This window comes from Bos indicus, chromosome 13 (genome assembly GCF_029378745.1).
Source record: "Bos indicus isolate NIAB-ARS_2022 breed Sahiwal x Tharparkar chromosome 13, NIAB-ARS_B.indTharparkar_mat_pri_1.0, whole genome shotgun sequence".
In the NCBI taxonomy this organism is placed as follows: domain Eukaryota; kingdom Metazoa; phylum Chordata; class Mammalia; order Artiodactyla; family Bovidae; genus Bos; species Bos indicus.
In genome coordinates this window covers 60,747,187-60,774,934 of record NC_091772.1, presented here as the reverse complement: position 1 = coordinate 60,774,934, position 27,748 = coordinate 60,747,187, and the positions used below count along the sequence as shown (strand labels likewise).

The following is a 27,748-nucleotide window of genomic DNA, read 5'->3' as shown; positions in this document are numbered from 1 at the left end:
TTAGGAAGCCCCAGGCATTGGCAAAGACCAGGGCATGCCCAACTTTATTGGTAAAAAGGACTCGCCTAGGAATTCCTACCTGGGCCAAGCAGCAGCTCCGAAAGAATGAGGGGCAGGAGAGGAAAGAAGAAAGGAAGGGAGAGAGAGCAAGAAAGTGGGGAAAGAGGGAGGGAGTGAGGAGGGAAGGAACTGCAGACTGGCACCTGGATGGGGACGTGGCCTTAGGGGAGAACTCAAGGCTCCAGGTAGGGGGAAGAAACCAGGGAAGGAGGGTTGGCCTCCAGCCCCACCATCTAGAAGGGCAGCGGCTCTTCCACAGGGATGTTGAGGACGACGTCCATGTCGGGGGTGCACCTGTAGGGAGGAGCAAAGCGGGGGTGTAAGAGGCCAGGCACTAGAGCTGCAGGTTGGGGAGCGTGGCCTCAGGGGAACCCTGCTCTTTCGAACACTGGTACGGGGGAGCCCCATTCCAAAACAACCTGTGCGCACGCACACATATGCACATCAAAATGAAACAGGAATTGGTTTGGCAAGACTCATGTTCCCCTACAGAGGTCTGAGGTCAACAGGGAGCAGGAGCTCAGCTCTCAAGCGCTGGGGCCCTTCAGGATGAGCGCGCTCTCTGGAGTCAGAGTGACGGTTTTGGAAGCCTGGCTCTGAGTCGCCTCAAACACTGCTTTTCCTCTCTGAGCCTCCTGCCTTCACTGGGGACAGACCCCAGGCGAGCCTCTGTTTCCTCACCTGGCAAATGGGGAGGGTCCGGAAGAAATGAAGATGAAGTTGATTCGCCAAAATATAACAAATTCTAAATCTAGATGGGTAACCGGGTACTCATCATAGTATTCTCTCAATTGTTCTATACATTTGAAATCGCTCAAATTAATAGTAAAAAAAAAAAAAAAGCATCTCTGCACTGTTGTTCAGTCACTCAGTCACAGTTCAAAAGCATCAATTCTTTGGCACTCAGCCTTCTTTAAGGTCCAACTCTCAAATCCATACATGACTACTGAAAAAACCATACCTTCGACTATATGAACCTTTGTCGGCAAAGTGATATCTCTGCTTTTCAATATGCTGTCTAGGTTTGTTGTAGCTTTTCTTCCAAGGAGCAAGAGTCTTTTAATTTCATGGCTGCAGTCACTGTCTGCAGTGATTCTGGAGCCCAAGAAGATAAAATGTCACTGTTTTCATTGTTTCCCCATCTATTTGCCAAGAAGTGATGGGACTGGATGCCAAGATCTTTATTTTCTGAATGCTGACTTTTAAGCCAGCTTTCACTCTCCTCTTTCACCTTCATCAAGAGGCTCTTTAGTTCCTCTTTACTTTCTGCCATAAGGGTGGTGTCATCTGCATATCTGAGGTTATTGACATTTCTCCCAACAACCTTGATTCTAGATTGTACTGGCATTGCCAAAATTTCCATTTCCAGCCAAAGTCTGTCTTCTGAGATCTACTCTTATACCCCCAGCTCCCTACCTGTCAGGTCCACGCTCAGGTCTCCATAACTTAAACTCAGTGTCCAAATCAACTGCTGATTGACCTACATATGCACCCTTCACCCCCAGTCCCAGTCTTCCCTCTCTCTGGGTTTGGTACTACTACCCATCCTGTTACAAAAGCCAGGAACCCAAGGGTCATTCTTGACACCTCCCTGTACTGTGTTTCCCATATCCAAATATCACCAAGTCCGACAGATTTACCTTCTTAAATATTTCTCCACTCTGTCCATCTCTCCTCTCTCTTCTGCCACCCATCTTGGCCAAGTCACTCCCAGCCACCCCCTCCACACACAACCGCCATCACAACCAACTGGACTCCCAACATAGCCTCTCCAACATCTTCTCCATATTCTTTTCAAAGTGTCTTTTCTTGGAATGCAAATCTGATGTCATCACTGAGCTTGAAAAGTCTTTACTTAGGACTTCCCTGGTGGTCCAGTGGTTAAGACCCCACACATCCACTGCAGGGAGCACAGGTTTGATACCTGGTTGGGTAACTAAGATGTTGTATGCCAAGTAGTATGGGCAAAAAAAAAAAAGTTCTTTGCTTTCAGGATCAAATATCTTTGGTCTACAGGGCCCTGCACGGAAGTCCCTAGGGACGGGGCTGTCATAACTCTCCCCATCACTCTGCAGTCCAACCTCACTCAGCTCCTCATAAACACCAACTTCCCTCCTACCACACATCAACAGCCTCACTGCTCAGCCTGTGGTCCAGGGGTCGGCACCTCAGCTTCTCCCAGGAGCTTCCTAGAAATGTAGACTCCTGAGCCCCACTCCAGGCCTATCAGTTCAGAATCTGCTTTTCCACAAGATCTCCAGGTGATTCCAGTGCATGTTTTGGATGGAAAAGTTCTACTTAGCAGCGTGCCATTCCCACATCCTAGGAGGAGACAGCTTCTTCCCACTCCTGGCGTCTCCCTGCCCATGGAAGGGCATCAGTGGGCATACTGTCATCAGTGCGCATACATCATCAATGGGCATGCTGCTCCTGGCCTCTCTCCATCTCTTTACTCACTCTGCCCGGGAAGGAGGTATAACAACCTGAACAGAGTCTGGAGAGAGGAATGGGACCTGGGTAGCCTTGCCCCATTCTCTCTCAGTACTGAGCAGCCTGCAAGGACTACAGTCTCCTTTGCTTCCATGCAGCTGACCACGGAACTCCATTTGCCTAATTCTGGGTTAGTATTCAGAAGCCAACATGCCTGGAGATATAAGCTACATTCTCTAAAATCAGCTCTATCAGATAAAAGTGAGAGTCTGGCCCATGTCACCCTTGCCCCTTTCATTCTTATTTCAGTGTGTCCAGAGCTCAGGTAGGGACAATGGAGCCTACTTGGCACATCTCGAGATGCCAGCACCACCACCTAGAAATGCTCTTCCTTCAGTTTCCCCTTCAGCCCCCTTTGCCCAGTGAACTTCTGTGAATAATCCCTCAGACTTTAGTTTAAAAATGTCACATTCTCAGGATTTCCCTGGTGGTCCAGTGGTGAAGAATCTGCCTTCCAATACAGGGTATGCGGGTTCGATCCCTGGTCTGGGAATTAAGACCCCACATGCCGTGGGGCAACTAAGCCCACGCAACACAATGGACCAGCACAGTCCAAAAAAAAAAAAGATCACATTTTTAGGGAGACCTCTTTGCCATTCCAGACACCCCTCTGTCCAGGCCACGCTCTCCCGTCACCACATCCACATCTCTTCTTTAGCAGCTCTCATCTCAGCTGCGACATTTATCTGCAGCTCGTTATCGATTCATGTTTGGTCCCATCCTCGGCTGTGGTGACAAAGCCAAGGACTGTTTGCCCTCACCACGCCTGGTGCTCCATAGGCCCGTCGTAGATCTGACAGCACTTTTTAAGGAAACTTAAGAGGAGAATGAAGAGGTAGAGGAGGAAGAAGGAAAGGGAGAGGAAGAGAAGGAGACAGACACAGAAGCTAAGGAGAAGGAAAATAATTGGCAGATGGCAGGAATTGCCCCACCTGGCATGGCCTGGTGGGATCCCCATGCTCAAACAGGGACGGCCTGCCCCTGGGAGGTCGGGCAGGGAATTGGTTTTGGAAGGAAGTTCTTCCTTTGGGTCCCAGAAGTCTGCCCCACAGAGAGAACACCGTTCTCTCCTCGCAGGGTGCCTTCCAGGCCATTCTTCGCTGGAGCCAACCACCCTACTCAACACCGTCTTCCTGAACAGCCTGGGAGCTCAGGGGTGCACCCACTTGGTTGAGACACGGAATCTGGAACTTGAGGGGGCCAAGGAGATTACCTAACTCAGCCTGCTACGTGCAGATGGACACTCAGGCCAAGAGATGGCAAAAGGTCATGGCTGCCGCACAGTCAGAGGCAAACACCCAGTCTCCTGCCTGCACAGGTCCTGCCTTCTCCCCCAGGCTGCCCCCCAAGAACAGAGAGCTTGCTCAAGCCCAGAGCATGGCTAGTGTAAGAGGTGCTGCTCAAGGACCACCTACTTGGATCTCCGAAGTAGAACGTCCGCAAATACGATCTCTCGGGGTTCCCAGATCTGAAATTCCAGCTGTTCCATCTCAGCCCTTAATCTGGGTATTTCCTCCTCAAAACGGTCTATAAACTGAGGAAAGCAGGTGAAATTGAGAAACCAAACATCCCCCAACCAACAGAAGAAAAGGGAAAAATGCGTGAATAAGGACATCTAGGGAAATAGCCTAGGCTCTGTCACTGGGACTTCTGGACTCCAAAGCGGGGCTCCCTCCTTGCAGGGCAGGGCTGGCTCATGAGTTACTGACAATGTTTGATGGTGCTGAAAAAGGTGAGGGGAGACAGGCTGCAAGGGGGTGGCAGTGCTCGACAGTGAGAATTAGTGGGGGCTGGTGGAGGTGATGAAGGTCATTCACACAGACAACTGATGAAGGTGCAAGATAACAAAAACTACCATGAGAGGGTGGTGATCATGGAATTCATTAACATGGTCTTGAGTGATGGTCAATGTCAAGAATTAAGAGGTGAAGACAAGGAGTGGGTAGTGATAGTAAAGTGATGGCTGTGTGGGTGAAGCTTGGTGATGCTGCCGATGGGTCACGGCTGGTGGTGTTGGTTAATGAGGCAAGGCCTAGTCCTGGACAAATTCCGTTCTCAGATGGAAGACGTTAATGGCACAGCCAAGGAGGAAGACTAATACCAGAGACCTCATAAGCCCCAGATCAGGACAAGCCTGACCCCCCCAGAGGTCCTGGGGACCACCCACTCCCCCTGCTCTCACACAGCGGGGATCACCACCATCGCCACCCACTCACTTCTTGGAACTTGTCCATGTATTTCAGTATAACCCGGGTATTCCAGGTCTTCTGCAGGAGAGTCTCCTGATTGGCACGCTGGATTTTCTGTGGAAAAAGGGAAATCTTCTTCTGGCCCCCTAGAAGGGGCCCCCTAGAAGTCTGGCCGCCTAGACTGGCCCCAGATGGGTAGCAGATGGGCATGTGGTGGCCCTGAGGGCAGAGGACAGGGTTAAGAAAGCAGGGCTGGGGGCAGGACCCGGATACCTGCCACAGTGGCTGGCTACTCACCACCACCAGAGACCTCAGAAGGTTTTTTTTCTTATTCTGAATCTGGTTGGACATAGACGCCAGGACCATTCTGCACATCTCACTGAGTTCATCTAGCTTGTCCTAGGGGTTGGCAGGAAGGTGTTGGCCACCAACCCTGCCTCCCACAGGGTCAGGTGAGGCAAAACCAGGGGCTCACCTACCAACTGGCTGTCCTTCACCTGCTGCAGCTGGCGCACGAGGTTGCCCACCTGCACCAACTTGATGGGGTACTCGTGGTCCTTGTACGTGCTCACGAAGCTCACCTGCTCACGGACCTTCTCGATCTGGGCATCCAGCTGCTCCACCTGCTGCTCCAGGTCTGACAAGGGACAGAAGGCAGGATCGTCCCTCAAGGACCGCTCCAGGGCCACCCAAGAAGCAAAGCTCTCCTTAGCCAGTGGATTGGGGTCTGGGTCTATGGCTGTACCAGCCTGAACGTGCCTGATCTCATCTGGATTGGGGTCTGGGCTGAAACAAGCCCAAACACAGCTGGGAGGTGATGGACAGGTAGGCCCCCAGAAAGAGCTTTGCCTCCACAGGAGAAGAAGGACAGGTAAGCCCCCAGAAAGAGCTTTGCCTCCACAGGAGAAGCAGCAACAACCTACCCAAAAGAGGAAACAAACTATCCCGGTGCCCGATCCTTGGCACCAAGCCTGGGGAGATGAGGTGACAGGGCACACCAAGCCTGGGGAGATGAGGTGACAGGACAGGATTAAGACAGCCTATCCTGGGACTTCCCTGGTGGTCCAGTGGTTAAGAATCTGCCTTCCAATGCAAGGGATGAGGGTTTGATCCCTGGTCAGGGAACTAAGATCCCACGTGCTGTAGGGCAACTAAGCCCACACACCACAACTAGAGAAGCCTACTAACTGCAGCTACTGAGCCCTGTGCACTCCAGAGCCTGTGCTCCGCAACTAGAGAAAGTCCTCGAGCTGCAACAAAGAGCCTGCGCAGCCAAAAAAAAAAAAAAGGCAGTCTATCCTGCCACCCTCCATGGAGAGGATCCCAAGTGTCTGAAGCTGCCTGACACACCAGGGGAAAAAAACCACAGGCTCAACAACTCTGTGACCAGTGACCTGCCCAGCCACCAACTCCCAGAGGAACCTTGGCAGGAAACAGATAGGTTGGGATTGGATGCTGGCTCCTAGCTGTATAACTTTCAGCAGGCTACTTCACTTTCCTTAGCCTCAGTTTCCTCATCTGTAAAATGGGAGAAAAGAAAAACTTCCCCTGCCTTATAGGTAGTTGTAAGGACTGAAAGTATGCCCGTAAAAACAGAGCACACAGGGCCTGCAAGTGCTAAGTGATGAGTAAGCTGTCGCTGTGCATCTTAGCAGTCCCCTCTGCCTCAGAAGCGAGGTGGTGGGCCTGATGGCTTCCCCTAGAGAGCCAGGTGAGGGTCAACTAACCCGCGGAGAGATTCTTACTGCGGATCTTGGCTTCCTCCTTCTCCTCCCATTCCTGGAGCTCACACTTCATCTTGTGCAGCTTCTTCTTGTTGGAGTACTCCAAGATGTCAGTGATGGTCTGTGGGAGTGGGGGGGCGTTAGCTCACCACCACCATCACCCACCACCCCCGCTTCCACTGGTGCTGCCAAAGCAGGGACCGTCAGAGAACTCAGTACTTTCTCAGAGGAGTCCCCAGACCCAATCCCACTGGGGCCCACACCTCCTGTGTGCCAGGTGCAACTCCTTTTCGGGGTGAGCGCTATTGTGCCCCACTTGTATGGGGCTCAGAGGTTGACTCAGAGCCTTCCAGCTAATTAGTGCTGAACTGGGATGAGTCCCCACCCCACCCCCAGTCTGATTCCAAGACCCAGGTAGGGGTGCGGGGGGCGGGGAGAGTGGAGTGTGTAAAAGATGCTATCTTCCAGACGGAGGAAGGAGCTTATGCAACCAGCCGGGAGAAAGCAGGAGAGGGCGCCCAAGGGCTTGGGAGGGGCGGTGTCGCGGGCTGGACGGCGGCTCAGGGCGGAGGCGGGGCTGCGGGGCCAAGGCGGGGAGAATCACCATGTAGACGTCCTGCTGCTGCAGCAGCATCCGCACTTTCAGGGCGGCGCTGTCCTCTGTGTCCTGGATGGTCTTGATCAGTTCCCCACAGTGGTTGGTGAGGAATTCCTCGTGGTCGCAGAGCTCCTGGTACGAGGTTCGCCGGTTCCGGAGCATTGTCTGCGGGCGGAAAGACAGGGAAGGGAAGTGGCGATGCGCGGGGTCGGCCGGCACCTCCCAGAGCCCAAGGACCACGTCCCTCCCGCCGCAATCCGCCCCCTTGTGGCCCCGACTGATAAATGCCACCCGAGCTGGGCGGCTGTTCTCTATTGTCTGCGGGTCAGAGCACCTTGAATTATTTCATCCTTTCTGAAACACCCATTTCCCCATAATTTTATGCTCTGGGGTGGAGCTGTATCTTACAGCTGGTGGCGTGTTACAGTCTAGTTGAAAAATATTTAATTAGTGAGTTATTAAGATAAAGGTGCGCCTTATTACCAGTGGCTTCTTAGAATCAGTGAATTATGTGTGTGTTAGTCTCTCAGTCGTGTCTGACTCTTTGCGACCCAATGGACTGTAGCCCACCAGGGTCCTCCGTCCATGGGATTCTCCAGACAAGAACACCGGAGTGGGTTGCCATTCCCTTCTCCAGGAGAACTTCCCGACCCAGGAATGGAATCAAGGTCTCCCGCATCGCGGATGAATTCTTTACCCTGAGTCACCAGGGAAGCCCTCTTTGCATTGAAAGAAGTCTTAATCGCTGGACCACTAAGGAAGTCCCAACATATTTTTCTTATTTTCTTCTTTCTTGTCTGTCTTCCCAACTAGAATTTTACAGCCAGGAGGGCAGGGGCTTTGGTTGTCTTGTCACAGCTGTATCTCCAGCACACACACAGAACAGTACCTAGAGCTCCATAAGGGTGGGCTTAATCAACTGATGAGTAAATATTCTTTGGAGGTTTTTTAATTTGTTATGCGTCTCCCCTTTTTAATTTGTTATGCTAAAGTATAAGCTCCATCATAGCACGGATTCTGGGATCATGTTCATGGCTATCTCCCCAGCACCCAGCTTGGTGCCTGACACATCGTTGGCACTCTCGGGAGTTGGTGCTTGAATAAAACACTGTCCTGAGGCTGAGGGACAGAGTCAGAATCCTACTCCAACTCCAAGAACAAACCAACTGGGTCGTTTCTGCATTCTTGCTCTGTTTCCCCCTTGTCCCCACAGCCCACTCTGCACACAGCAACAGCAGCCCGGGGACTCCTATGAACCTCAGGGCCTTTGCAGTTCCAGTTCTTCTGCCTGGAGCATTCCTGCCTCAGATGTCACCACCTTGACAGCCTTCCCTGACCACCCTCCTAAAATGGTCATGGCCACCCCCTCCTCTGTGGTCCTTTAGCCCCCTAACCTTATTTTATACTTCTTCACAGCTCTTGTCTTCACTACACGTGCCATATCTATCTTGTTTGTTATCTGTCTCCCCTGTGAGCTCCCTAAGGTCAGAGGCCACATCACTGGTGAATTCCCACACTTAGAACAGGGTCTGGGACACAGTAGATGCTCAAATATTTGTTGATTAAACAAATGAATGATTATAAGAGAGAGTATTAGGAACTGGTTAGGAGCACAGGTTTTAGAGCCAATTGTCCAGGTTCATGTTTCATATCAAAAACACATAACCCTTCTAAAGTCAGGATAAAAATAACATCAGAAATATGAGTTCCTCCTTTAAGAATACTGGACTGCCTCTAATAACTCATTTTTGCAAAATTGAAGGTTAAAGGGAAAAAAACGATTTCAAGGCAAATACATTTCTCCCTATTTCTTTATATAACAGTCATTGTTCATTGAGCTATTAAAAACTTTCCTGAAGAAGTTAAGAACTCTTCTATAATATTTTGTAGTAGTTATAGTATTTGGTATGTTACTTTCTGCTATGGACACTAATGCCCCCACTTCTTCTAGTTCATTTCAAATACTTTGAAACATTGTTCAGAAGCCATAATAAACAACAGATTTTGAGAAAATGAACGATCAAGTTCTATCAGTTGATGTGAAAAGTTTTAATAGGAAGCTCCTAAGTCTTGCTTCAAGATGCACTGTTTTTCATGAAAGGTTAATTTCCCAGAGTTTGTAAATGAACAAGCCACTAGATTGTATTCCTAATGCAATGAAATAAAATGATTCCAATCATTTTCCTGTATCTTAAACACAAAGGCAAATCTTTGTCTAACTGGCTTTGACCCCTGGTACTGTATTTTCTAACTGTGTGATCTGGTGCAAGTCATTTATCTCCATGCACCTCAGTTTTCCCTTCTGTAAAATAGGGCTGATGATAAGCATGCCCATGGGGATGCTGTGAGGAGAACAAGACTGCAGGCAGGCACCCACGAAGTGCTCAGGGCATGTTTGCTATGACCATCCCCCACCCCCCGGCCCTGTGGGAGGATGCTCATACTCTCATTAGTCGGATTGTGGCCTGTGTCTTCCCAGAGTCCAACTTTCCTCTGCGCAGCTCTAGTGGATTCCTGGGCTGGCTTGTCATCCACAAGGTAGGCTTGGATTGCCACCCTAGGGCATGGGAAAGGACAGAGAGAGAGTCAGGAGAAACAGACAGCCCAGGCCCCAACTGCATCCACTCATGGCCTTATAGTGTATGACAGTGAGACAGAAGCCAAAGCTCACATCCATCAGTAAGCTTCCAGGCCCCACTCTGGTCCTTGTTATAAAGGACAGCGAAGCCCAGGGAACTTCCACATACCATACTGACTGTGTGGCTGAACAGAGGGACAGTGAGGGGTAGTAGCGGGAGGATGGCCAGACACCCTCATCTCTCCCCCCAAGCTGGCCAATGGTAAGCTCAGGAAGGAAAGAGGTTAAAAGCAATAACTAACGAGCTAGACAGCCTGGGTTTGAATCTGGCAGCTCACATGACCTCTCTGCCCCTCACTTCCCCATTACTCTATAATACAAGAATCATCATCATGACTACTTCACAGGATTGTCGTGAAGACTAAATAAGAAGTTACTGTCCTTTAAAGTGTTTGGAATAATGCTTAACACATATTCAGTGCAAATATAAATTACCAGTTGTCACTGTTATTACCAGTGGCCTGAGAACTGGGATCAGGACCACAGCATCAGATAAAGATACAGGAGCCAAGCAAAACACTGTCTCTGAAATACCTGTAAAACCTGTGGTCCTGCCAGATATGAAGTACACGAAAATAATTCATTCAGAGCAGAAGACACTCAAGAGGGCATGTTCCAAGAATCCCTGATTCCTCTTGGCGTGTCCTGCACCAGCGTGAGGCAAATCACACAAACCATCACATCACAAATGCTGCCCTCAAAGGCCCTGTTAGAGGTGCAACCCAATTCATTTTGAAAAATATTATTTCTTTAATGGATTGATATCCATAATTTAGTATTAAGTACTGAGGTGACAAAGCAAATTAGAGTACTTTTGAGTTAAAGTTATGAATTAGCTGATATTTACTTGAAACTATTTGAGAGATGGAGTGATTAATAATTACTCTTGTAATTCTAATTTTTTTAATATTTATTTTTATTTATTTGGCTGCACCGGCATGCAGGTCTTAGTTGCAGCATGTGGGATCTTTGATCTTTGTTGCGGCATGCAGGATCTTCAGTTGTGGCCTGTGGGATCTAGTTCCCTGGCCAGGGATGGAACTCAGGCCCCTTACATTCAGTCTTAGCCACTGGACCACCAAGGAAGACCTTGTGATTCTAATTCAAAATACGTAAATGAGATTTTGATTTAGATTTAAGTTGCAAGGTTTAATACAATCTTATTAAATGTATATAAATTACCACAACTTTTAAGAGAACATAAGATTACCCACATTTAGAGGTTTATTTATTAGATATACAAGAATTACATTACATGCCCAATGGTTTTGTTAATCAGAACAAGTGAACTTTTTGAAAGTGAAAATGTATATATAAAATTTTAAACGTAGCTTAAACAATTTAAGGGAATTTAATTAACCAAGTTCCAAAACCTCCTTTAAGAGGGTTTTTAAAAATTATAACATTAAAAAAAAAATTATAACATTTGTAGGTTGAACTTAAATACTTAGGAAGATTTGTCGGTTTAATAACGCGTATTTCTTTTCATTAGTGGTGGTAGCCCTGATTTATCTTTTTTTAATTAAACTTTTAATTTTGAAATAAATTCAGATTACATGCAGTTTTAAGAAGTAATACAAAGAAATCTTGTGTTTCCTCAACCCAGTTACTCCCAATGGTAACATCTTATAAAACCAAGCACAGTATCACAAGCAGGACACTGAAAGACAGCATGTTACAGAACACTTCACAGACGCAAAAGATTGCTCCTGGGGCCTTGTACGGCCACACGCATTTCCCTCTCCTTCCATCCTCCTCCCACTACCGGCATTCATGAATCTATTCTCCACTTCTACAGTTCTGTCATTCCCAGAATCTTATACAAATGGAATCTAACAATATGATACTTCTAAGATTGGCTTTTCTCACTCAGCGTAATTCACTGGAGATTCATCTAAGTTAGTGAAAGTATCAAAAGTTCTTTCCTTTTCCTTCTGAATAGTATTATGTGGAATGGATGCACCATAGTTTCTTTAACTACTCACTCATTAAAGGACATCTGGATTGTTTCCAGTTTGAGGGTATTATGAATCAGGCTAAAGTGAAACTGTCATGCACTGGTTTTTGTGTGACCGTAAGTTTTCACTTCTCTGGAATAAATGCCCAAGAGTGCAACTGTTGGATCATTATGGGAAATGTGTGCTTGGTTTCATTAGAAACGAATGACCCAATCTCTCGTTGTTGCCAACACTTGGCATTATAACTATTTTTCATTTTAGTCATTCTGATAGATGTTCAGTGACACCCTATTCTGGTTTAATTTGCATAGCCCTAGTGGATAATGATTGGAGAAGGAAATGGCAACCCACTCCAGTGTTCTTGCCTGGAGAATCCCAGGGACTGGGGAGACTGGTGGGCTGCCGTCTATGGGGTCACATAGAGTCTGACACGACTGAAGCGACTTAGCAGCAGAAGCAGCAGCAGTGGATAATGATGTTGAACATCTTTTCCTGTGCTTATTTACCATATGTATTTCCTCTTCTGGTGAAATGTCTCTTCAAGTGTTTTGCCTTTAACTCTTTAACTGAATTGTTTTTCTGTTGAGTTTGAGGGTTCCCAATATATTCTACAAAGCAGTCCTTTGTCAGGTATGTGGTTTGCAAACATTTTATCCAAGTACATAGCTTCATACTTAATCTCCGTGAAGACTGTGAAAAGAACAGAAGTCATACATTTTTATGAAATCCTACCTGTCCATTTATTCCATTTTTCTTTTATGAATCCACTGTTGGTACGAAGACAAAGAGCTCTTCACTTGCCGTCAGTCCCAAAGATTTTGCTCTCATGTTTTTTCTAAAAGTTTTACTGTTTTACATTTTACATTTAATTTTGATTTCGTTTTAAATTTACATTTTGGGTTAATTTTTGTATAAGTTGTGAGACTTCGATAGAAGTTCCTTTTTTCATCTGTGGATGTCCATCTGCTGTAGCACCATCTGTGGAAAAGGCTTTCTTTTCTCCACTGTTCTTGCACCTTTGTCAAAAATTGCTTGAGTATTTGTGTGGCTGTTTCTGGTTTTTTATTCTATTGATCTATGTGTTTCTCTAACAATACGATGCTGTTTTGATTACTATAACCAAATAGTAGGCATTAATATCAGGTAAAGTGATTCTTCCGATGTTGTTCACTTTAAATTGTCTTATCTATCCTAGGACCTTGCTTTTCTGTATAAATTTTAGAATAAACCTGTCTATGCCTACAAAAAACTTGCTGGGATTTTGACTGGGATTGCATTAAACGTGAATGAATCTGAGAACTGACATCTTTACAATGTTGAGTCTTCTAATCCATGAACACAGTATGTTTCTCCATTTATTTAGGTCTTCTTTGATTCTTACATTAGCATTATATAGATTTCAGCTTACAGATCCTATGCGTGTTCTGTTAAGTTTATGCCTAAATATTTCATTTTCTTTGGTGTGACGGTAAATATATTGCGTTTTTTATTTTGATTTCTACATATTTATTATTAGTACATAGAAACGTGATGGGTTTTCGTGTGTTGTGCTAGTATCCTGCAACCTTGGTCAACTCATTACTTCTAGTTTCTTTTTAGATATAGTAGATTCCTTAAGATTTTTTATGTAGACAGTCATGTCATCTATAAATAAGAATAGTCAAATAATTCTATCTGATTCATCTCAGTGTTGATGTCTGTCTTTTCTCATTCATGTTGTGCTTTTTCTCATTGTTGGTATGATGGGTGATTCTCATTGTATCTTGGGTGTTTTAGATATTGCTCTGGATCTTATTTCATCTTCTTTTTAGCAGACAATCTCCTGTTGAAATTCAGCATGAAGGCCAGATGATGGTGTATGCTCCCCATTCTAGCAGCCCACTTTTTTCTTTACAGTTTTCAGAGCCTCTCTCTGTTGTGTAGTGTCCAGGGATTTTTAGTTGCAAAAGGGAGGACCAGGAAGGAATGGGGCTACTCCATCTTGGTGGAATCAGCAGATTTATCTTTTTTTAATACTCAAAAGCTGCCCTCAAGGACATGACTTTCCACAAGACATGCTACCAACCCAAGCTTCAGTGTCCTCATCTGTAAAATGGTGATGACACCATTTCCAGAAGTGAATGAGATCATGCGTACATGCTCAGTTGCTCAGTCGTGTCTGGCTCTTTGCGACCCCAGAGACTGTAGCCCACCAGGCTCCTCTGTCCATGGGATTTCCCAGGCAAGAATATTGAAGTGGGTTGCCATTGCCTCATCCAGAGGATGTTCCTGACCCAGGGACTGAACCCTGGTCATTTGCGTCTCCTGCATTGTAGGCGGATTCTTTACCACTGAGCCACCAGGGAAGCCCATGAATGAGATCATGACCTCCTTCAATTATAAGTGTATTTTTTTTTTCTTTTTAGCTGCACTTTGCTGTGACTCGTGGGCTCTCTAATTGCAGCACAGCTGATTTAGTTGCCCCAAGGCATTGGGACCTTAGTTCCCCAACCAGGGATCAAACCCAAGTCCCCTGCATTGGAAAGCAGATTCTTTACCACTGGACCACCATGGAAGTCCCTACAAGTGTAAAGTTTTGTGTAATTACATGTGTGAGGTTGGGACTATGAACTACATGGCCAGAAACCAATCTTTCTCCTAAGTCAACAACACTCAGCCCAATGCTGTGTACACCGGGGGCTCAGCAAATGGCTGCTGCTGAATGGATGTATGAATGAATGAATGAGTGAATGAATGGATGAATGAACAAATAAGGCCTCTACAATAGAGCCTAACACAAAATGAGTCCTCAGCAAATGCTAACTGTTGTTATTTACATAGATTACACTTGAACAAGGCAGGAATCTTTGTGCCCGTTTCCACAGGGAAGGAAACTGAGGCTGGGATCAGTAACTCAAATAGAATTGCTAGCAAGAAGGGACACTGGAACACCAGCTCAGGTCTACATTTCTCCAGTGGTTGACTCTGGGTCCTGGAGCCAAACTGCCAAATATCACAGCCTGGCTGTGCCCCTCCTACCTGTGTGGCCTTGGGAGTTGCACCTGTCTGTGCTTCAGGTTCCTCATCTCTAAGAGGTGATAACATCAGCACCCATCTCACAGGGCTGTTGGGAAGATTAAATGAAGTGATATGCATAAATTGCTCAGATAGTATCTAGCACATATGTCCTTGGCATATGTTAATTGCTCTTGTTCTGGTTGTGGTTGTGTCTATTACATACCTCACTGCTTTCCCAGGGAAAGGAAAGGGCAAGCGTTTCCTTGTAGATGCTGTTTGAATAGGACCAAAGACAAAACTTCTGTCACTATCACAATGTCGTGTGCTTATCACTTTACATCAATGACTCTCAACAGCTCAACAGGGGTATTTACATATACTGCTGGGGGAATCTGTGGTACACATAAAAACTAAGGGTCCAATATCTCCCAGACAGGACAACCCCATAGAACATAGAATTCTCCTATCTTGTTTAACTTTTCTAAGTCCTAATAGATACTGACATAGGTAAAATCCGATTATAATGATCTGATCCCAGAACCTGATTTTGTTTTACATATAACTATAAAAATGGAAAAAAAAAAACAGAAACAGTGACAGATTTTATTTTCCTGGGCTCCAAAATCACTGCAGACAGTGACTGCACCCAAGAAATTAAAAGATGCTTGCTCCCTGAAAGGAAAGCTATGACAAACCTAGACAGCATATTAAAAAGTAGAGACATCACTTTGCCGGCAAAGCGTCATATAGTCAAAGCTATGGTTTTTCCAGTAGTCATGTACAGATGTGAGAGTTGGACCATAAAGAAGGCTGAGTGCTGAAGAATTGATGCTTTTGAATTGTGGTACTATAGAAGACTACCAAGAGTCCCTTGGATTACAAGGAGATCAAACCAGTCAGTCCTAAAGGAAATCAACCCTGAATACTCACTGGAAGGACTGATGCTGAAGCTGAAGCTCCAATACTATAGCCACCTGATGCAAAGAGCCAACTCACTGGAAAAGACCCTGATGCTGGGAAAGATTGAGGGCAGGAGAAGGAGGTGACAGAGGATGAGATGGTTGGATGGCATCATCGACTCAACGGACATGAGTTTGAGCAAGCTCTGGGAGATGGTGAAGGACAGGGAAGCCTGGTGCTGTAGTCCATTGGGTCCCAAAGAGTCATTCACAACTTAGCAACTAAACAACAACATAATGCTGAATTTTCCAATGAGGCAGCTACAATCAGGGGAAGATTGTGCCTTGTTTTGTTTAGAACTCTAGTAAGAGATGACACAACTTTGGAAATCGGGTTGCAATGAAAAATCCCTCTTGGTATTTGAGTCCCCAATTTCCATCATGTGTCAGTCAGCATTTGCAACTGTTACATTCACCATGATGCCACATCTATGAGTAAGCTTCTGATGACTTGCTCATGCCATCCTGAACATTTACATAATGAAACCTTTGCTATTTAAATGTAAATAACTTGCCTTTTCCTTTACTTTACAATTCCATTCAGTTCAGTTCAGTCGTTCAGTCATGTCCAACTCTTTGCTATCCCATGGACTGCAGCATGCCAGGCTTCCCTGTCCATCACCAACTCCCAGAGCTTGCTCAAACTCATGTCCATCAAGTCGGTGATGCCATCCAACCATCTCATCCTTTGTCATCCCTTTCTCCTCCTGCCGTCAATCTTTCCCAGCACCAGGGTCTTTTCCAATGACTCAGTTCTTCGCATCAGATAGCCAAAGTATTGGAGTTTCAGCTTCAGCATCAGTCCTTCCAATGAACATTCAGGACTTATTTCCTTTAGGATGGACTGGTTGGATCTCCTTGCAGTCCAAGGGACTCTCAAGAGTCTTCTCCAACACCACAGTTCAAAATTCTTCATCAATTCTTCAGTGCTCAGCTTTCTTTATAGTCCAACTGTCACATCCATACATGACTACTGGAAAAACCATAGATTGACTACAGGCCTTTGTTGGCAAAGTAATGTCTCTGCTTTTCAATATGCTATCTAGGTTGGTCATAGCTTTTCTTCCAAGGATCAAGCATCTTTAAATTTCATGGCTTCAGTCACCATCTGCAGTCATTTTTGAGCCCCACAAAAATAAAGTCTGTCACTGTTTCCATTGTTTCCTCCATGTATTTGCCATGCAGTGATGGGACTGGATGCCATGATTAGTTTTCTGAATGCTGAGCTTTAAGCCAACTTTTTCACTCTCCTGTTTCACTTTCCTCAAGAGGCTCTTTGGTTCTTCTTCACTTTCTGCCATAAGGCAATCTTGATTCCAGCTTGTGCTTCATGCAACCCAGCATTTCGCATGATGTACTCTGCATATAAGTTAAATAAGCAGGATGACAATATACAGCATTGATGTACTCCTTTTCTGATTTGAAACCAGTCTGTTGTTCTATGTCCAGTTCTAACTGTTGCTTCTTGATCTGCATACAGATTTCTCAGGAGGCAGGTAAGGTGGTCTGGTATTCCCATCTCTTTAAGAATTTTCCACATTTTGTTGTGATCCACAGTCAAAGGCTTTCGCATAGTCAATAAACCAGAAGTAGATGTTTTTCTGCAACTCTCTTGCATTTTCAATGATCCAACAGATGCTGGCATTTGATCTCTGGTTCCTCTGCCTTTTCTAAATCCAGCTTGAATATCTGGAAGTTCACCATTCATGTACTGTTGATACCTGGCTTGGAGAATTTTGAGCATTACTTTACTAGCTTGTGAGATGAATGCAATTGTGCGGTAGTTTGAACATTCTTTGGCATTGCCTTTCTTTGGGATTGGAATGAAAACTGACCTTTTCCAGTCCTGTGGCCACTGCTGAGTTTTCCAAAGTTGCTGGTATATTGAGTGTAGCACTTTAACAGCATCATCTTTCAGGATTTGAAATAGCTTAACTGGAATTCCATCACCTCCACTAGCTTTGTTCATAGTGATGCTTCCTAAGGCCCACTTGACTTCACATTCCAGGATGTGTGGCTCTAGGTGAGTGATCACACCATCGTGGTTATATGGGTCGTGAAGATCTTTTTTTGTATAGTTCTTCTGTGTGTTCTTGCCACCTCTTAATATCTTCTGCTTCTGTTAGGTCCATACCATTTCTGTCCTTTATTGTGCCCATCTTTGCATGAAATGTTCCCTTGGTATCTTTAATTTTCTTGAGGAGATCTCTAGTCTTTCCCATTCTATTGTTTTCCTCTATTTCTTTGCATTGAGCACTGAGGAAGTCTTTATCTCTCCTTGCTACTCTTTGGAACTCTTCATTCAAGTGGGTATATCTTTCCTTTTCTCCTTTGCCTTTAGCTTCTCTTCTTTTCTCAGCTATTTGTTAGGCCTCCTAAAACAGCCATTTTGCCTTTTTGCATTTCTTTTTCTTGGTATTTTGCATTTCTTTTTCATTTCTTTTTGTATTTTTTCTTTACTTTACAGTTAGGGCATTATATTAACTTTTAAATTATATACATAGGTAGATTATATTATCTATGAAGTTTATTTCAGGATATTAAAGGAATATTACAAAATATATGTCATTAAAAGGAGTGCTGAGTCTCATAAGGTTGAATAACAATGGGCTTTACATGGATCTTCTCATTTAACTCTCACATCATATCAGGTAAGTATTAGTGTCTTCATTTTAAAAATGAGGAAACAGAAATTTAGAGAGATGAATGACTTTCCCAAGAGAGGAGATGAGAGAACCAAGATCTGAATCCATGTCTGCCTAAGCCAAGGCCTCAGAACTCCCCTGGAAGGCGTGACAGTGATGTGGCAGAGATTATCCCAAGTTCACCAAACTCTGTTTTCTTTTCCTAGCTGGACTACATTTCCCATCTTTCCTTGGGGTTAAGGGTGGGCATGTGGCTGAGTTAAGGACACTGGAATATGAGTGGGCGTGATGTCTGTCACTTCAAGTCTAGGCCCTGTAAAAGATCTGTCCACAAGATCATCCATATTCTTGCTCTCTTTCTTCTTTCTGCTGGATGCAAAAGGACCCAACAGAGGACTTCAGGACCTTACAAGATGTCCTAGTCACAAGGTGATGGAGCCTAGACTCCAGAATGATCATGTGAAAAAGATTACCGCCCTCCCCCCAGATCCACAAATGTACTTTGACATAAATGAGAAACGAGCATCTGTATTAATACTTCAAATCTGGGGACTGTTTGTTATAGCAGTTAGCCTACCCTGATATAAATGCTGTCACCAAGGGCCAAGAACCTCTACCCCCATCCTGTCCCCACCTCCTTCTCCAGCGCCCAAGGACCTCTGCCCACCTGGCTGGATGGTAGACCAGGTCTTCCTTTCGCTTTTCTTAGTGCCCACAGTTTGTGGGATTGGAGGCAGAGCAGATGGCTTGGCTCTCTGCTTGGACCGCTGCCATGGAACATAATCCTACCAGACATAACACAAATCAGTCACACAGCTCATGGGCTCAAATCCCAGCTTCCCCCCTTACTGATATCTGTAACCTTGACCAAGTGGGTTTACCTCTCTGAGCCTCAATTTTCTCATCTGTAAACTGGACCGAATTTAAAAACCTACCCCCATAGGTTGGTACAAACATTCCAAAAGATATTTGTAAAGCATGTGGTAAGTGCTCCCTAAATGTTATCAAGTTTGCATCAGCCAGCCAGAATTTACTAAGTACATCCAGGCCGGGAGGTGCTAAGAACTGAGAAACAGAAGACATGGAAAAGACCCGATAGGAAAGCAGATATGCAATCAGAGATAAAGAAGGGAGCAGCATAATATATCCTTACCTCCTGATAAGACAGTGAGAAAACTGAGGTTCTGAGGCACGCCCCGGGTCAGCAAGCCCCACCCCACACCGACCCTAGCCCTTCTGGACTCACCAGAACCTGAAACTGGGGGACTGTGGAGCCGATCCCAGAGCGGCTGCGTCTGCAAAGTGTTGGGTCGGGAAAATACTCCCATCAGTCCCAACCCGTGAGGATGCAAGCAGCAAGCGTGAAACTGGGATGGGGTCTCGAACCCGAAACCTCAGTCACTAAGGACACAAACCTAGCAGGAGCCTGAGAACACGCGAGAGAGGCGGGGCTAGGGAGATAAGGGGGTGGGGGGGAGAGGGCGGGGTCAAACGAGCGGGACGACACCCGGAGAGGACCCAGCCAGCGCTGGGTTGGGGGCCACGCATGCGCACTCCACCTCCCTCCTTACCGCTTTCACATACTTTGGAAAGTTGCGCGCCATTAGGGAGAATGGAAGAAGAGTCCTAAGGCTTTGGGGCCCCGATTTTGGGGGATGCCTGTTTCTTCGGCTTCTCCAACTTCCTTGTTTCAGCGTTGATCGCGCGGTAACCAAGGCCACTCAAACTTCCCAGAGAGACCTGATGCTTTCTCGCCTGTCTCCGTCTCCAAGGAAACGGACGCAGACTACCGAACGCCTAGAGGGACCAATATCGCACTGGAAAAAGTAGCTCTCGCCACATTCCACGCATCGCGGTTTCAAATTCCCCTCAGCTGGCCCCGCCTATCATGCTAAAGAATTATGTCATATTCCTCCTCTCAGCAAACCTCCATCACGTCCTTCTCCATCCTTACTCTTGGCTAATTACGTTGCTTCCTGTTTCACCGGGAAAATCATGGGAATCAGTAAACTCAGGTTCACATCACCTCATTCACCCACCCACATGCCTCCCTACTGAGACTCTGTAAACTGCTTGCTGACCTCGATTCCTGTTGTGCACTGAAACCTGTCCTTTCTCATTTTCTCTAGGACTTTCCCCCAGGAATTTCCCCCATTTTCTCCATCACCCTCTCCTCTGTATTTTCACTGCTTTACCAACATATTTTAATTTCTTCTGTTAAAGAAAAAGCGAACATTTCCCATCCAGCTACCCTCCCATTTCTGCTTCACTTTAAAGCAAAACTTCTAAAGAGGTTTGCCTACTGTTTCCCATTCCTTTTTGCCTCTTCAATCAGGCTTTCACTCTCCACCTCTCCACTGAAACTGCCACTGTCAGCGCTGCCAGTGAGCTCCATTTTGCTAAACTTCTCTGTGTGCATCTTCCTTAGCCGATCTGCAGCATGTGACACAATGGATCACTCCCTCCTTGACACACTTTCTAAACATGGTGTCCTGGAAACCACTCTAGCGCTGCTTCCCACCTCATTTTCTTCTCTTTTCCTGCTTTCTCTTTTTCTCCCTTTACTCCCAGGTTGCCCCAGGACTCGGACTCAGCCCTCTCTTTTTTTCTATCCATTCATGCTCCCTTTCAGTCTTGTGACTTCAGATGCCATCTTTACCCAGATGCCTCCTAGACTCACATCTCCAGCCTCTCCATCTTCTTCCAGTCACATACATCCAACTGCCTACTCAGCATCTCCATTTGGGTACCTGAGAGGCAACTAACACTCAGTATTTCCCCAATTTTAGCCAACTCAAAGTGGCAACTCTCTTCCTGGAGTCTTTTTTTTTTTTTTTTTGCCACACCCAGGAAGGCTTGTGGCCTGTAGTGAAAGTGCAGAGCTCTAACCACTGAACTGCCAGGGAATTCCCCTGGAGTCATTCTTAATTCATCTTTTGACTCATCTCTCCTCCCACATCCAAATCTGTCAGCAATACCTTCAAAGTAATGTAGAGTCAGACTGCTTACTCCCACCGCCACCCATACAAATAAACACCCCACTTTGCCCCTTACTCCAAGACTACAAGTACCAGCTCCCACCCTTACCGCACTCCAGTTCTCTCTCCACACCTCAGATTTGCTCGATAGAGCACAGATTTAAAAGTGCATTCCTGTTTTAAAAAATAATTTGGAAGGAGCAAATTGATTTAAAATCAGTCACACTTCAATAGGGGAATGTTTCCATAGAACACAAGGCTTGGTGATCCAGCAATTAAGAACCTACCTTGCAATGCAGGAGATGCGGGTTCGCTCCATGGTCAGGGAACTAAGATCCCACATGCCAAGGAGCAACTAGAGAACCCACAAGCTGCAACTAGAGAAGCCTACATGCAGCAGCTACTGAATCCTGCATGCTCTGGAGCCTGCATAACGCAACTAAAGTCTCCACGCACCACAACAAAAGATCCTGCATCTTGTATCTAAGACCCAACACAGCCAAAATAAATAAATAAAATAAATAAAATTGTTTAAACCTATCATTCTATATGTTTAAAAATCTATTTTTAAAAAAGAGAGAGAACACTAGGCCAGAGCTCCCAAACTTCTCCCCCTCTTAAAAATCACAGGAAAATGTTTTAAATAGCACTGCACACTGTGGTCAACAGAAAAGACTGCTATGGAAAAAGCACACAATATTGTAAATTAACTATACTTCAATAAATAAATAATAAAGAAAACATAAATAAAAATAAAGATCTCATTTCCCAACCTCCCTTGTAGCTACATGAGGCCATGTGATTAGGTTTTGGCAAATGTGAGCAGAAGAAACATGTGCAGTTTTTGGTCATGCCCTTAAAAGGAAAGGAGACTAGATAAACATGGAGACAGAAGGCACTGGGATCGCAGAGCTGTCCTGCCAGGTGGAGGCTCTAGTATCCACTGATGACTGGCTTTTCCTGGTTAAAGGTGGAATTCTCCTTGGTACTGATGCTGCAATAGGAATGCTAGCTGGATTTGTTACAACATTATCCTTGGCTAAAAGACAAAGTCCTAAATGGCTCAACAAGGCCACGCATTCTTACTGGAGAGTAGGTATTCCCTTACCTTTCGAGCCCTGGGGTGGGGCTCACTTTATGCATGGTGTGGGGTTGCTGTGATCAGCTTCACATCTGGAAAACTTTGGGAGTTCACAATGCATTGTACCAGACATTTAGATATAGCAGATTATTTAATCTTCACAATAACTTTGAAGCAGATGAAAGACTTTTGAAGTAAAATGCAATCAATATTTCCAACAATTCCCAGGAACTCTTTTTTAAAAAATATTTGTCAGCACTGGGTCTTAGGGTCTTAGTTGCAGCATGTGGGATCTAGTTCCTTGACCAAGGATGGAACCTGGGCCCCCTGCATTGGGAGTGCAGAGTTCTAGCCATCGGACCACTAGGGAAGTCCCTCTGAAGAACTCTTGGATTGACTGTTGAGTGGGAGGAAGCACTGAAATGCAAATGAGTTGAGCATGGTGGATAAAGTCCAGAACAACTGTTATGGGAAGGGCTGTCTTTGGAGAAGCCACAACAGCAGAGGGACTCAACTGATTTCTCCTCAGGAACACATGCAGATTGCTGACTGACCTATGGGATAGACGGCATTCAGTGTCCTCACAGGAGGCCGACAGTCATTTCTGTGTGCTGTACTTTACAGCTGATTTGGTTATGTTCAAGTGTGTGTGTGTATGTGTGTGTGTGTTGGAGGGAGGGCAAAGTCTTCCCAAAGCTAGGAAGACTGTTTAAAAATAATTATATGGATAACTTCTCTATGTGGAGAAAATCCCAGGGGAAATACTTTTAGGACTATTTAAACAAGAAACAGTTGAAACCAAGTTTCTTACCTGAAAAAAATTATACTAACCTATAATGGAAAGTCTTCAGAAACAGACTCCAAACAGCAGTAGTAACTCAATGTGTCTAACTAAATAAATTTCAACAGCCTTTCTTGTCAGTATGTGGCTATCAGAACTTAAAGGATTTTCTGGTGTTAGGCAGACTCCAAAATGATGGGGTTAATAGGTAATCCTGTCCATCAGGCAGTGGGTGTGGCTTTGGTCTCCTGAAGGCAGTCTTTGATTTTTACTTGCTAGTCATTTACCCTAAAACCTTACCATGAGGCCCTGTATATTCTTAGATAAGAAGCCAGTAACAGATTATGATAACTTGAAAGGATAATCATGCTAAAATAATAATAAATTGGTTCTGGGTCCCTAAACATTGACGGTCTATAGTTTTATCTCAGTTGTCAAGATAAAAATAGCCCAATTATCACCTATCTTAACAAATGATTTTAACCAGAAAGTCATCTGAGTATTGAGTCTCAATATTGATGAGCACCACCTCCCTGATGGAAAGAGCTACTGGTCTATTCTTATAAACACTCCTAGTCCTTTCCTGTCCTCCTAGATCTCTCCCAGAAAGCAAAAAAATATCTGCTTTTGCTGGGGATTAACTTTTTTTAAGAAAACTACATTAATATGTCAATATGCCCAGAAAACTAACTTTTGATTGAATATTATTGTGTAATTTTTTTATGATTTCTTAGGCTCTAATTAGCTATCAGATTTAATAAAGTACATTTGAAATGTATCTCATAATGAAATCTTTCAGTTTTAAGGAAAATTTTTAAATGAAATGTCAAGTGCATAATGTAACAGTTTTCTCTGGACCACGTTACCCTGTTAAAATTGCTGCATTGTTAATTAAACAATGTTAATAAGCACCTGGGAAGATAAAGAGCCTCAGCTTGTGTGCTGATAGAACCATGAATGTAAGTTGTCAGTAAACAGTAAGCTTGATGTAGGCATCGTTATCTCCATTTCACAGACATGAGGCAGAAATACATAAGTGAATAACCATATAAGCTTTGGAGTTTATATGCTTGAGGGGGCACAGATTTTGACAATCGAAAAAATAGAACTATGTTAAACAACATGGAACTGAACATTATTTTTCATACAAAGTTAAAGCACATTGTATTTCCTTCCTGACCACTTACCCACTTGCTTCGAGAGAGATAAGCTTCACCTGAATTATTATATCTGATTGATGATTGTCATTTATAACTTTATTGCTACTCCTGTCAGGCATTCCTTTGGAAAAGGAGTATGGATTCATTCCATATTCTATAGATTATAAGATAAAGTTAGGCATGTATCTGCTTATACTTTTTAAGATAACCTGTTTTTTGTTTTTTTTTTTAATCTGTCTTTATACTTCAGTTCAGTAGCTCAGTCTTGTCTGACTCTTTGTGATCCCATGGACTGCAGCACTCCAGGCCTCCCTGTGTTTATACTTAGAAGTATCTCTTAATAGTAGGCTTCCCTGGTGGTTCAGATGGTAAAGAATCTCCCTGCAATGCAAGAAACCCATGTTCTGTGCCTGGGTCGGGAAGATCCCCTGGAGAAGGAAATGGCAGCCCACTCCAGTATTCTTGCCTGGATAATTCCATGGACAGAGGAACCTGGCAGGGTACAGTCCATGGAATCACAAAGAGTTGGACACAACTGAGCGACTATCACTCAAACTACTACAAGCTTCGTGACATTGGGCAATTCACTTCCATGACTGACCCTACTTTCCTCATCTGTGCATAGGAACAGTAATTCTAAGTCACAGATTTTTTTTCTCTCTTGTTCTCCAAAACCTGCTTCTTTTTTCAAAGGCCATCACAAATCACACCTCCCCCACAGTCTCCTAACTAGCCGTTTAATAATAGTGCAAATTTCAAAACTCTGTCCATTAAAATCCAGACTGAGATGCCAAACTTACCAATTCTAATAACCCTCTCTGGCGATAATCTGCCAGGAATGAGTAAAGGCTACCCTCTTCAGATGGCCTTTGTGCCCATCTGGACTGCTTTGCTCACAGGATACCTGCCTGGCCCCACAGCTTCTGGTTCAGCGATCTCTACAATCTTCAGCGATCTCTGACTATAGACTTGGTCTACAGTCAGACCAAGCTGACTGCTGGAGCAGTACTGAGGGGAATGGTTGACAATATTTTTAATAAATTCAGTGAGAAATCAATATAAATGTTTAGTCTTTTATCCAATTCACAGTGCTGATTGTGATCATCAAGAAAAACAACTAAAAATGACCAAAAGAGAATAGACAAAACTTGGATCTGCAAAAGTTAACAAGAAAAAAGGCATTGATGGAAAGAATGGCCATACCCATACCAGGAAAATCTTATGACAGAAGAAGATATGGTTAGTAAAACTGAGAAGCAGCCAGACCCCAGTCCACAGATCAAATCTTTTCAAAATACAAACAGATCTCTCAGTAGTCAGAAACAAAACAAAAATGCCCAATATATCTTGATTCCGTGAGGGGTCCTGTCTAGTACAGTAAAACAAGAAAAAGTGTTAAGATCTGAACAGAAAGATGTTCATTATTTACAGACAATATGACTGTCAACAAAGAAAAGGAAATTGATTCTAAAAGCCATTGGAAACCTTAAGATTTCAGTATTGTTGGCAGATATGAGTACAATACAAAAAAATTCAAATGTGTTTCCTTTAAACACCAACATCAAATATGTGATTTCCAAAGATACCATTTACAATAGCAACCAAGGTGCCTTGGAACAAATCCCTCCCGAAATTATACAAGATCTTTATGAAGAAAACCATAAATTACTATTGAAATTCATAAAATAAGACTTACATAAACGAGGAATCCCAGAGGGCCATAAATGGGGAGACTCAGTATTATAATATGGCAATTCTGTATAAATGCAATGTAAACCCAATTAAAATTCCCAAAAGTGGTTTCCTGGAATTTACTAAGCTGGTTCTAAAATTTATACAGAGGATCCAAATATAGCTGAGACAACCTCAAAGAAAAAAGAGAAGGAAGAACGTTTCCCATTTAAAAAAAGAAACTAGAGTTAGGCTTCACTTTAAAAACAGGAAGATCTGGCCACAGTGGGAGCAGTAATTAGCTGGAGTTGACTGTCAGCTGCCCCTTCAGATAGACTATGGGCCCTCCAGCTCCCCCATTTCTTTATTTAAAGTACTTGCCTTGTAGATAAATGATTGTGTGCTAGTTACCTGGGGTGGGGAGTTAGGGTAAGAGGAACAAAAGAAATTATTAAAAATGAATAGGTTCTAGGACTTTCCTGGAAGTCCAGTGGTTAAAACTTCACTTTCTAATCCTGTGGGTGCAGGGTCTGATTCCTGGGAGGGAAGCTAAGATCCCACATGCTTCAAGGCCAAAAACACCAAACATTTAAAGGAAAAAAAAAAGATGCAGGGTTGTAACAGATTCAATATTTTTTTTTAAAAAATGGTCCACATCCAAAAAAAAAAAAAAAAAAACTTAAAAAAAATAAAATACATAGGTTCTGTTTGGTTATGTAAATATCCTAACCATGAAAAAGATATGAGCAGGCGAGCACAAAGAATAAAAGAGTTGAGTGTGTGAATCTAAGATTTTGATACTTCCGGTTAATGATCCCAATTCATATGATCCTGGGCATTTGGGGCGGAGAAGGGATGGAGGAAATCAGGTCAGGAGTTATAAAGTGAAGGAATCGGAAGCACAAGAGTTGGAGATGCTGGCTTCCTGAGACCAGTACTGGAAGTGGAGTAAAGGGAACGCTTTTAAAGAACTCACAGGGATTCTACCTACCCTGCAAGAGAAATAGGAAAGAATCCAATACTGGCAGAAAGGAAGAAAAACCTTTTCTGGAAACCCACCGTGGACTAACCTCTTTGACACAGATTATCTCCTAGAAACCCCACTTTAGTCCTCTGAGAGTAGATATTAATATACCCTTTGCTATGAATGAGCAAATTGAGCTATGAAAACCGAGGTCACTGTCCCCACGTGACAAAGCTGAGATTGGAAGCAGTCAAACTAGGGTCTCCCTGACTCCACAAATCATCTTTTCTTTCACTAAACCCAGAAAGATCACTGAAGCACCCTGAAATACAAGCAGTTATGGTAAAGAAAATAAGATGACAAAAGATATTAAACCCATTGCCTTCAAGCACTCAAATTTTATCACTGCTTCCAAACACAAGTTGAGACAACAGGGAGGAGTAACAGATTGTGTCCAGTGCTAGCTTTAGTTAGGGAATCTGTGTGAAGGAGGTTTTCTAGGGAGTATAATCGAAAGAGTCCTTTTTCCACAATGTCAGAAGCAAAAAAGTGGAAGAAATACAAGCCACCTTCTCGTGGGGCTGCCTGTTAACTCTGCCACTTGGCCAAGTGATTTAACTCCTATCTCCAACCCCCTGCTTCCTATAAAATGGGTGTAATTACAGTGCCGTTTTGGAAGGTTCCATGTGATAAAGCTTGCAATGTGCTTAGAACAATATTGGACACTTAAGTCCTCGATATAATTGCCATCACGAATATGATGGAGGTCTTTTTTAAAAAAAATAATGCAATGTCACTTACTTGGAAGTGTCTCAAAAAATGAGTGACGGATAGAGGTGTAGTGTGATAAGGTAT

At 44.3% G+C, this 27,748-nt stretch overlaps 1 protein-coding gene across 7 annotated transcripts; it reads right to left on the bottom strand.

The window, feature by feature from the left end:
• Positions 1 to 27,745, bottom strand: C13H20orf96 (chromosome 13 C20orf96 homolog). Of its 7 annotated transcripts, none has more exons than XM_019972195.2 (11): positions 19,843 to 27,745; positions 19,505 to 19,553; positions 18,926 to 19,043; positions 9,506 to 9,618; positions 7,068 to 7,226; positions 6,467 to 6,584; positions 5,219 to 5,376; positions 5,037 to 5,138; positions 4,767 to 4,853; positions 3,966 to 4,084; positions 1 to 354 (listed from the first exon to the last, which is right to left on the bottom strand). In XM_019972195.2, the coding sequence occupies exons 1-11, from the start codon at positions 19,860 to 19,862 to the stop codon at positions 294 to 296; spliced, it is 1,104 nt and encodes a 367-aa protein (XP_019827754.2). In that variant the 5' UTR covers positions 19,863 to 27,745; the 3' UTR covers positions 1 to 293. The 7 variants fall into 7 exon arrangements, with proteins under 7 accessions (XP_019827754.2, XP_070657553.1, XP_019827755.2 ...); XM_070801452.1 differs by having other exon boundaries at positions 5,321 to 5,376; XM_019972196.2 differs by having other exon boundaries at positions 6,485 to 6,584.
• Positions 27,746 to 27,748: the final 3 nt, after the last annotated feature.